Source organism: Cololabis saira, chromosome 12, assembly GCF_033807715.1.
Source record: "Cololabis saira isolate AMF1-May2022 chromosome 12, fColSai1.1, whole genome shotgun sequence".
NCBI lineage: Eukaryota > Metazoa > Chordata > Actinopteri > Beloniformes > Belonidae > Cololabis > Cololabis saira.
Genome location: NC_084598.1, coordinates 13,831,956 through 13,843,749, shown reverse-complemented (window position 1 = coordinate 13,843,749; position 11,794 = coordinate 13,831,956). Strand labels below are relative to the sequence as shown.

The following is an 11,794-nucleotide window of genomic DNA, read 5'->3' as shown; positions in this document are numbered from 1 at the left end:
TCAGACACAACTTCAGTAAATAGCTGTCTGCAGGGTGCGAGGCCACAGCAGACTAGATGAGACAAAAATGGTATCTGATGTCAAAATTAAAGTTAAAGCATGTTAAGAAAAGACAGTCGTGAAATCTCACCTTGGAGAAGAGGCCGAAACACGCCAGGGTGCTGATGATGCAGTAGGCCTCTGGCGGGCACGCTCCTTTCCCTCCTGGCTAAGGAGCAGAAAGTAAAAGGGGAAGGTTTTTACTGAGCGTACGGAAATAAGCTTTAAGGATTCAGCGTTTCTGCCACACTGACCAGCAGCCTCCTGCAGTATCCGTTCCTTCTGCTGCCGTCGATCTCAGTCAGAACGAACGAGAACGTCTCACTGGAAGCAAACAGAATAATGATAAAGAACTGCTCACACTGATCACAGATCACCAGGTGACGGGATTGCTGGTACCTTGGGTATTCTGTCAACGGAGCCCAGCTGATGCCCTCTGGGAAACAGAAAAGGGTGATCGCTTTAAGGGTCTTCTCCTCCTCCTCCTTCTGAAACCTGGCCATCCCGTCCCTCTGAATGTAAACACACACACACACACCTGTTTATTTACTCTGGCACAGACCTTTCTGGGGTGGAAGAAGTTGCTAATCCTGAGAAGATGCTTCTGCCGCCGCTCCGAGTAGCTGGCATCACCTCCGTTTAATGAGCGTCGGTCTACTGAAGGGTTCGGCCCACTTCAGGTTCACTTAACGATAAAAAGCACGGAGAAACCAGCGTTTAGTTACGACTGAAGTCCAGGTGATGTGCTTTCAGTCTGAGCAAAAACATCATATTACAGTTACAACTTACACGTTTGCACAAACTGGGGTTATCTGGGTTTCTTGGCTGATTTTGTTTCCCCTCCAAAGTTTAAAGCAAATAATATTAAGGTGTGTCATCTGTAGCTATCGGACTTCAGGCAGTTAAACTTTCATCACTGCTGTGATGTCAATACAGGAAATATGACATCGTCACAACTGTCACAGCATTCGGGCCAGAACCGATGATCGTGGATGGTTTGACCTGCATGGTTAACACACATCTAATGTTGTGAAGTGGCTTTCAGGACACAGTCTGAGACCGGCTTCGGCCCCAGGCTCGGTCCTGGTCCTATTCTTTTCTGCCACTAGCTTCTTGAGTCGGTTAGCCGTCTCTGCCGTGACATCAGCGGTGGTTTTGCTACCGTGGGACAACAAATCTTTGCTAGCAGGAAGAACGGGAGACCACAAGAGCAAAGAAGCAAACGTTCCTTCAAATTAAGGCTGCAACTAACAACGGTTTTTACAGTTGATCCGTCCATCGAAAAACTGAATTAATCATTCGGATTCATTTAGATTATGAATTGTGCAATAACTCGATAAAGCTTGTTTAAAGGTTAATGCTAACTTACAAGAAAACACTGAAAATGTTTTACTGAGTGTGACTGACACACACACACACACACACACACACACACACACACACACACACACACACACACACACACACACACACACACACACACACACACACACACACACACACACACACACACACACACACACACACACACACACACACACACACACACACACACACACACACACACACACACACACACAATCCTGTCAAGAGAAGAGGATGCGGGGGAAAGGGTTTAATGGAGGAGTTGCCATGGCGACCCCTGAAGAGAACGTCTGGCAGGAAAAGAAGAGCAGAAAGCGGAGAACTAGAGCTTTGCGCCCAGTGTTTACGTCTCCCGCAGGACTTCTGAAGTACGAGCACAGACGACCACAGATACACGTGTCACACGCGTATTTACAGTCTACGAGCCCACATCTGTAACGCAAGCGTCTTCCTACAGTTACCTGAACGGTTGGTGGGACTCAAGCAGGATACACCAGACATCACGGTAGATAAACCCAAACAAAAAATTTATTGTTTTATTGTATTCTGCCACCACTCATCAAAACAACTGGGATCCAAGCCCAGAAAAGTGAATTTGCAGTAAATACTTTGTTTGACTTTGCTAAAAACCATTATTGCACAATATGACAAATCAAGACATGATTCGGTAACATTTGGTGGAGAAATGATCCGCGTCTCTGGCTCTGCATTGTGGTTGAGGGTTTTAATTTAGTTGTTCTCGTAGAGCAACATTAATAGATTTGTTGTGCAAACTAAAGGCTTGAATTTCAAAGTTTGCTCCACAGACGTCTGAGGCCACGGCCTACTGTCTAAACAGGGCGGACCGCCCGCTCCTGGTTGGGAAAGAGTGATTACCTCAGGTGGAGACGCTCCACCGCCGGCTCACACAGCAGCGTTGTGTTAACAGTGGACAGGTGGTGCCTCTGACCTGCCTTTGTCATGCCAGAAACAACCAATCAAATTGCTTTCTGCTCGCAACACAAATAAGCTCCGTGCTTTGAAACAGCCCCCGACTCTTATCTGGACCCCCTCTGACACAGCTGTCAGACAACAAAGTGGGGGGGAGTTCAGACATTATTTTGCTGATACAACTGATACACACGGATTTGGTTGTTCTCAACAGCGCCACCAGCGGCTGCTGAAGTCCCAAAATATTCTCATAAACCTCAGAAATCCATTCCTATCTCTGCTAAGAGCCTCACATGTGCATAGAGCAAAACGGCAGGTAAACAATATGGCACCAAAGTTCATTAAAAGATGTATTTTTGCATGAAGCGTCCATCTTCCTTGCTCTTTACTCTTCAATTACCACATCATTTAAACAACTTCATGCGAAATGTAAAAGATGGGAGTTTAAATAAGAGTCATTTAATAATTATAAGCTTTATAATCTGATTAGTCGTCTGTTTCAATAGCTGAAGACGACCATCAGAATAGTCGTTAGCTGCAGCGATGGTGAGTTAATCACCATTAACTCACCTAAAATGTCTGTTTTTCACAGCAAGTCAAACATGAGACCCACAATAGAAAGAAAGTCCATGAAAACGCTGCCAAACTCAGTCCAACCAAACGGGCTGCTACTGAGGAGAGATTCTGTTTTTTACTTCATCAGTACCGTCCACTGCTGTGGACCCAGACGAAAGGCTCATAGGTCACGGCTACTCACACATGCGGGGGTCCATGAGACTGACCTTAGGAAACTGGTAGGTGATCTGAGGTTCGTAGCGGCTGCCGTCTTTGCTCTTCTTAAGGCTGACCACAACCAGATACTCAAAAAAGTACTGCCCACTGGCGTAGCGGTACTGCCTGGATGCGTCCAGTGCCACTGGCTCCGGGGGCTCGGGTTCGTTGCCTTCTGAAAAGAGATGCAAACATTAATGACTACGTTTACATGCAGTCAAAATTCGGGTTATTGCTAATATTCCGGTTACTGAAACATTCTGAATATTCCGTTTACATGGTAATTAATCATTCGGGATATCTCGATCAAACCAGCGACGCGCGGAGAACGTCATGACGCAATTCCCGTCATTTCCGCTTCTTCTTCCTGATTCCAAATTCAAAACAAATGCTGCTTCGTGCAACTTTTCGCTCACCTTCTTGTAAATCTCGCTATCCCGGTACTTTCTACTGTCTACAAATGCCAAAATGTTCATATCTTTCATTACATTTATAAAATGATTAGTTTCCTCCTCACTCCAAAAGTGAACTGGTCTTGCGTTTCTCCATGTTCATAAGAACTTCCTGGACTCAAAAGACCAAGATTCCTTGCGAACAGAGCATGCGCAGAAAACAAATTCCTGTTCCGTTTGATCGGGATATTCCGTTAGGCGTCTACATAACCGAATATTCGGGTTTTAAAAGGAGCTTGAGGGAAATTCGGGACCGAATTGCAGCACATTTTGCAGCACACAGCCTGTTCAAGGCAACGGAGAGATACACTAGAGGGCGCATTCTTTTGGGTTTAGAACGCTTCATCTGACATTAGTAGAAAACTTAAAACGTATACGAATTATTTTCATAAATTCTGCCTCAATCCGGCCTCATGCTCCTTTAAAAGGAGTAACCTAGGGGTCATATTCGGGTTTTTAAAAACTGGAATATGAGCAAATTCTGGTTATTCAAAGGGGTTATTGGTGTTTACATGGCCGTGCAATTTCGGGTTATTGCCAATATTCGGGTTTTAAAAGGGTTATTGACTGCATGCAAACGCAGTCAATGGTACGTGGACACGGGTCAGCAGTCGGCCTGCGATGGCTTAGAAACACGCCACCGTCACCGCTGTGGACAAACGACTAAAAACTGTCTCTTTAGTTTAATATACAAAGACAGAGAAAAGACTGAACATCCTCACTTTCTAAAAAAAAATAATTATATATATATATATATATATATATATATATATATATATATATATATATATATATATATTTTTTTTTTTTAATTTTTTTATTTTTTTTATTCAAAATAATTTTATCCCAATTTTTCCCCCATTTTATCACGCAGTGCTCCTACCTAAGTGACAGTCCTGGACATTGCCATCCTCTACCAACCCCGGGAGCTCAAGTCTCCTTCTTAACCTGAGGAGTGAGCAGGCCGCTTCTTATTCGGGCCAGATCCTCTCCACCCCATCTTGTGCCCCGGCTGGCCAGAGGGGGCATGTGTAACCCAGGACTGTTGCGTGTTTTTGTGAGGGTAGCTCCCATTAGCTACCCAAGGGAACACGGGGAGAACATGCAAACTCCACACAGAAAGGCCCTTTCACCAACCCCACCCAGGGTGTGGGAACTGAAGTCATGGGGGAACTTACAGCGTCCCTGGCAGGAATTGAAACCAGGACCTTCTTGCTGTGAGACGGCTGCACTACCAGCTGCGCCACCGTGCCCCCTCATTTATATTCTCAATGTGAATGTTCACCTTCAGTTCCTTATTCACTCGCTCATAAAAAGTGATAAAGTTCAAAACTCCACCTTCCAAGTCTGCTAAAGCTCAAGATCTGTCTTGTTTGTTTAATCTTCATGCAGACAGGAAACCAGAACCAGCTGGTTACCCAGAATGAGACTCAATGTCAACACCTCTCGTTATAAAACTGAACAAACACGTCAGTTAATAGTTAACGTGATCAATAAAGGAGCTGCAGCAACAGCTGCTAACGACCATTGAGGGATGAGCTTGAAGGGATGACATCGAATGTTGTCCACTGAACATGGTTCAACTGTCCCCTCATGACAATGCAGGGTGACAAAAAAAACAAACTAAAAACATTTATTCTGGTATTAACATTCAAACACAAATAAGTCATTAGTAAAGCAGGATTACCAGTATGTTTTCCCACAATTAAATGACTCTTTCTGCTTTATTCCTTAAACTACACCTCTTCATGGCCCTCGGTACTGCCGGACCCTGTCTGGCGCTACCTGATGGTGGTACCTGACAGGCCACGGCCAGAACGAAACAAAAATCCTTCAGAGATGTCCTGCTTTCATTAATCTCAGAGCATTAATTGCATATGATACTAGGCCTTAATAAGATGCACATTTCTTTCGGAACAGTCGTTGGGATGAAACCTCCCAGCAGGTTTGATTGAGTGCTAAAAACAGACATAACTATCTGGTTACTTCTCAGGCTCATCTTCCCACCGTGCACCGTGTCAGAGCTGCAGGCTGTGGGTCCGTGCAACCGTGTGACTGGTCTGAGCCTCACACACACACGTACACATACAAAGAGCACGTAGTAGTACGCACAGAAGGCAGTACTGCAGCACCCTGTTGCAGCATCGTGCAAGGCACCTTCAAGGTTAACACTGAAACTATGAGTAAACAGAGCTTCAAATCAAACACTGCCCATGAACACCGTCTCTAAATCTACAGCAGATTACAGCGTCTTCTGTCTGAGAATTATTACAGGTTCCCAGATGTCACCCAACAGAAAAGGACTCTCATTTTTATAATAAAATAAAATAATAAATAAACCATTTCTGAAGCCAGCTCAACGTTAACTCAGTCGTTAAATATCCAAAGCAGGTCTACCTTATTTACACACGTTTTGATATATTTTGACTCAAAATACACCGATGACCAGTGACTTCCTAATTTACCATCTGTCCTCATCACGGCTCCGAAATTATCTGAAGTTACCCAACAGGATGTGTTACTGTAACAGGGCTGGGTCCCATCTATCGAAGCATCATAATCACCAAAGTACCCTGGAAGACGTTAAGAAGGGAGTTGTTTCGCTTGTGTACAGTTGTTCTGACATTCCAGTCAGCCCACCTGCTCCATCATTTGGATTCTTTGATGCCACCGTTGTCATGGTAATCTATAGATCTGTCTCTGTAGCTCATTCATTAGCAACTCATCATTCAGACCTACCATCCGGACATGCGCTAATAATAACAACAACAACAATACATTTTATTTATAGTAGGGGTGGGCAAAAATATCGATATGGCAATATATTGCGTTACTTTGCCGGCCGATTTGATAGATATTCAAAATGTCAATATCGATTTCTTATTAATTATTAGTTTCAGACAGGTTGTAAAACCAGTTCGACTATATTGTATACATGGTCTTAAATAATATTGTTAATGTTAATTTCATATTATGTAAATAATATGAAAAACATATGCAAATATGTTGTAACTTTATATTTATTGTATAGTGGCAATAAAACGGCATGAATAATTTGAATCACATTGTTTTGTCCCATGACAAACATCTGATGTACGTGCAAGCATAATGCATTTTACAGTTTTCAGCGAACTATGTATAATATTGGAATATATCACAAAATTTGGATATTGCAATATCGTATCGTGACTCAAGTATTGTGATGTGCATCGTATCGTGAGGTCCTTGGCAATACCCACCCCGAATTTATAGGCGCTTTCCTGACACTCAAGATCTGTACGGTGTTGCGAGGTGACGAGACTGTAAACCAGCACGGCAGCAGTATCGGGAGGGGAAGACGGACGCAGGCGATTGATGTAGTGAAGATGGAAGCGGACTGTGTTGTGTTGTTCATATGTGACACGAAAGAGAGTGTGCTATCGAGGATGACACCCCGACTCTTCACATGGAGCGAGGGACAAATGGAGGGGGTAGTCAATACAAAAGGGTAAAACTGTTGGGTTTGGCAAGCGTTGATTTGGTGCCGTTAAGTAACATTCTGGACTTATCATCTGCAGGTGAGGTGCAGATCCTGAGAGCTGCACAGGACACTGCACCTCCAACCAAATTTACCCCAGACAGGAGTGTAATGATGGGACGGAGCATGAGTTTACGTGGCTTACAGAGAGCATAGTTTGTCCTACATTTTATGTCTGGCTTTGTAAAACATGTTGAAAACTAAATAAAATCCGTGTCATGCTTCCTGCCAATCATCCAGTCGCAACAGTCCGTTAAATTTTGCAAGCTTACTTGCACATTTGGACTTGAAACTACAAACCACAAGGTGATCAAAAGTCTTTTCCTCTATTTGAGGCCATTTTCGTTACATTTATCACTGTACATTTTTATGTATGTTTTGCAACTGTAAAGAAAAACTAAAGAGTCCTAACTCATTTAAAGAGTATCTGTGTGGAGGTCTGAGCTACTGCTGCAGCTCCAACTGCTGACAATCAAGTGCAACTTACCAACTTCCTGTCAAACAGAGTCGGTACAACCCCCCCCCCAATCCAATCTCAGAAGGGCCACGTTCCTCACATCTAAAAACCTGACTTTGATGCACAGTAAAGTAATGAGACTCCTATTTCCTGTGAAGTTATAAGTACCGTAAGGAAATGAATCAAATCAAAAACAAGTGGTGCACCAGTGGTCCAGAGCTGAAATCAAATCAAGGGCTCAGCAGTCGGCGTCTGTGATTATATAAGCCGTTATTGAGCATGCAGCTTTGCCGGTTTCAGAATCTCTTTCAAGACGAAGTACTCACTGTCTCTTTTCCGTCTGCGAATGGACGGCAACATGGCGCTGAACCTTTTGAAGGCTCCTTGCTGCCCATCACTTTCACCTGATGCCACAGCATCTGTTGCAGAAATGAAAGCAGTGGCACCTGAGCACTGAAACCACACGGCACTGTTACCCCCCAACCCCACACACACTTCCTCTGCTGAAAGTGTGTACAGCGTACTAGCTGATGAGACATCCGCTCGGATTTGAGTTAAGAAGAAGAAAGGCTCACAAATGTATGAATCAAAAGCACGTAGGTGAAACCCACACCGGGCTGTGAACACCAGACAGCACAATGCACAGGTGTTACCGTGGGTCCCTTGAGGGCCGACTGTTCGTCAGCTGACTTTAAAACCTTAAATAACAAGACGACAGAAATCATTTTGTACTCACTTCGTTTCCCGGAGACGTCAGAGTTGCTCTCTTTAGGCTGTGCACCTGGACACAAAAAGATTGAAGAACCATTTACACACTACTTTTAGTAACTATACTGTTGCCCATAAAGTGGAAATAAAAATAAAATTAAAAAAATTAAAAGTGGAGCCTTTTTCTAGACTGTGAGCCTGTAAATGAATGATTTGACTCATTGATCTTTAAAAATGGGACATTTGAATGAGCATTAACATTTAAATACCTTTTTACCCAACACCAATAGAAGCAAAATGAAATAAAGAAACTACAGACAGACAAAGCAAAATAAACAACATGCAGCAGGGTTCGGGGGGGTGGGGTGCTCATGTAGCTGGTGTAACTTCATGAATGAACCTCCTCAAATAAAACAAAAACGTGTTTTAATAAAGTGGCGCTGAGGTCAATAACCCCACTTCCTGAAGCACCCACCGTGTTAAATAATACAACCAACATGTAACCAACGGCAACAGCGGGACTTTACGTGAACAGATTTGCATATCTGCAGGGCTCCAGTTCAACTACCTGGATGTTAAACAAGAAGACTGACTGTCATTATAGATTAGGAGTGATGTTATGCAACTATCAACAACAGCCACCTGTTGCCTAGCGACAGAGCCCTGCCAAAACAGCTCTTTATGATTAATCCTATGTGTATATTACAGAGCTAACAGTTAGCTGAATCATCCGTTTACCTCTCAGAGGGGAGAAGTTTCATAATGATTGTAGCACGGTGAGTGCCACGGGGCCCGACCGACAGGATGGAGAGACACAGAGTTTAATGCAAACCCTCTTTATTTACCCACAAACACCACACACAGTGCAGAAGCACCTTCACAGCAGCTTCACAGCCCCTTTCTGCTGTGCAGCTATGCCTTATGAAGGCTGGCAGAGTGGAGAGGCTGATTGGGCCCACCTGTGCCCTAATCAGCCTGAGTGGCTGCAGCTCCTCCACCCTGCCACACACCCCCAACGCCAAACTCGCGCCGGGGTCTGTCCGGCCGAGCCTACTCCCCCCCCGCCCTCTCGGAGCGGGAGAGGAAGCCCCGAACCCCCGGGCCTTCCTGGTCGGGGGGGTCGTCCCCGGCGTCGGCCCGCCCGCCGTGGAAGCTGCTCTCGGGGCCGGGCCCATGGTGGCCTCGGGCCACACGGTGCGTCCAGGACCACCTCCTCCTCCGTGACGCGGCCCCGCGCCAGCTGCCGGTGCACCTCCGGGACCGCTTCCTTCACGGCGCAGCCCCGTTCTGGAGCTGGTGCGTCCAGGACCGCCTCCTCCTCCTTGACACACTGCTCTGGCCGCTGGTCCGGCCCCGTCTCTGCAGGACCCGCCGCCGCTGGCGGCTGCGCCTCCACAGCCGCCTCCCCAGCCAACTCCGCCTCTGTCTCCCCCTCCGTCTCCGTCGCCGACTCCGTCCCAGGAGCCGTCGCCTGGCGGCCCGCAGCTTCTGCCTCGCGGCCTCTAAGCTGCAGCACCGCCAGCGCTGCCGCGGCGAACCTCCGACGGGGTGCAGGGATGGGTCGCTCCGTTGGCCACGCCGCCTCGGGAGCCGTCGCCTGGCGGCCCGCAGCTTCTGCCTCACGGCCTCTCAGCTGCGGCGCCGCCAGCTCCTCCCGCGCTGCTGCAGCGAACCTCCGGCGTGGCGCAGGGGTGGGTCGGTCCGCGGGCATCAGCACCGCCAACACAGCGAGCTGATGCCCGCCCTGGTCCCGGCGCAGGGCGGCCAGGTCCGCAATGGCCTGGGCGAGCGCGTCCAGGGCCCGCTCCATGCCTCTCCTCCCATCGGGCCCCACGTTGGGCGCCAGTGTAGCACGGTGAGTGCCACGGGGCCCGACCGACAGGATGGAGAGACACAGAGTTTAATGCAAACCCTCTTTATTTACCCACAAACACCACACACAGTGCAGAAGCACCTTCACAGCAGCTTCACAGCCCCTTTCTGCTGTGCAGCTATGCCTTATGAAGGCTGGCAGAGTGGAGAGGCTGATTGGGCCCACCTGTGCCCTAATCAGCCTGAGTGGCTGCAGCTCCTCCACCCTGCCACAATGATGCATTCATTTCACCCGGAAAACACAACTTTCAATAAAACTGCAACAGAAAGAGGCTGACAGTTTCCTCGATGCAGACGAGTGCTGCCATGGAAACAGGCTGTCACCTGCATGATCACCTGAGGAGAGGCGGGTACAAGTTAAGGTCAGTTTCACCTTTACTAATGTGGTGTTGCGTTGTTTATTACATGCTTTCCTGTGAATTTACTTGCTGATAGAAACACAGAAAGCAAAGCAGCTCCACCCAGACCTGCTAAAGTCTACTTATCAGATGTTAAGTTGTAAGAAATTGCCACAAATTGCTAAAAAAAAACAACCAAAAAACAAATAGCTCCATGTCAAAAGTCAGTGGCGTTAGAAGTAGAAAAAGACATCTGTAAATGTTACTGGCAGAAAGCCCCCCCCCCTCCACGAAGCATCGCGGCTGCACAGCTCAGCTTTGGAAAGTTTCATGTTGACAAACTGCAAGACTTGTGATGCAGCTTCCTCCACAGAGACCAAACCAAAGTGGGTCGTTTGATGTATCAGCAGCGTGACCCAACCACAGCCTGCCAGCACAAACTGTCAAGCAGGGCGGCGGGTGGGTGACGATTTGGCTTGGATACGCAGCCGCAGACCCACGCGGACCAACCGCCACCTGGTGATGGGAGTCAATGATATGGTTCTCCCGTCTCTGGCGTCAGGACGCTCGGACAGGACTGGTGGACTGGTGGGACAGCTCACGTCTGGAACTGAACATCAACAACAGGGGCGGTGGAGCTTGTTGAGGAGTACAAGTACCCGTGCGCCATCTTTGACCACCTGAGACCCCCCTCCATCATAAAGAAGTGTGGACAGCTCCTCCTCAGGAAGCACAATTCCTTTGGAGTCAGGAAATCTTCGTCACCAGCCGGTTCCCCTCAATCACAGCCTTTAGAACATTGTCAAGAAGTGCTCTGAGATCACTGGACTGTCCATCAGCACCACGTCCCTTGTCCCTGGGTTGGCACGGGGAGTGGCAGCCTAGTGGTTAGGGCTGGGCGATATATCGAGATTTTAATATATATCGATATATTTTCAAACACGATATGGTACGAGACAATATCGTTTATATCGATTTAAAAAAAAAAAAAAAAAAAATTTTTTTTTATGATTTTGATATAGCTTATTTTGTGACAAATTGACTTGAATGTTTTATTTGAGATTTGCACAAATGTTTTGTTATTTGCACAACTGTCAACCTCAGTGGAAAAGTCTGCCTGTTACTGTCTACATTGTATTAATTGCACAGTGTATTTTAATTTAATTGTTATGCAGGAAAGGGATATTTGTTTTATTTTATTCAAGAAGCATTTTTATTCTATATATGCAGGCAGTTTATTTTGATTTCATTTGTTTTATACATTTTGATATTGTGCAGACCTCTGTTAACAAAGGTACCTGTGTGACATTTGGCACGAGGCTTTGTATTAAAACTTAAGGGTTTG

At 46.3% G+C, this 11,794-nt stretch overlaps 1 protein-coding gene across 4 annotated transcripts in view; it reads right to left on the bottom strand.

Annotated features, from left to right (window-relative positions):
• Positions 1-11,794, bottom strand: part of LOC133456913 (DENN domain-containing protein 2D-like) — a 37,964-nt gene that overhangs the window by 7,863 nt on the left and 18,307 nt on the right. For 2 of the 4 annotated variants that reach the window (XM_061735615.1, XM_061735617.1), the window contains 6 exons: positions 8,268-8,312; positions 7,858-7,950; positions 3,117-3,280; positions 439-551; positions 294-363; positions 131-208 (listed from right to left, as the gene is read on the bottom strand). In XM_061735615.1, coding sequence (XP_061591599.1) covers positions 131-208; positions 294-363; positions 439-551; positions 3,117-3,280; positions 7,858-7,950; positions 8,268-8,312 — 563 coding nt within the window. The remainder of the gene's footprint in view (positions 1-130; positions 209-293; positions 364-438; positions 552-3,116; positions 3,281-7,857; positions 7,951-8,267; positions 8,313-11,794) is intronic. The other 2 variants (XM_061735616.1, XM_061735618.1) reach the window with 1 other exon arrangement.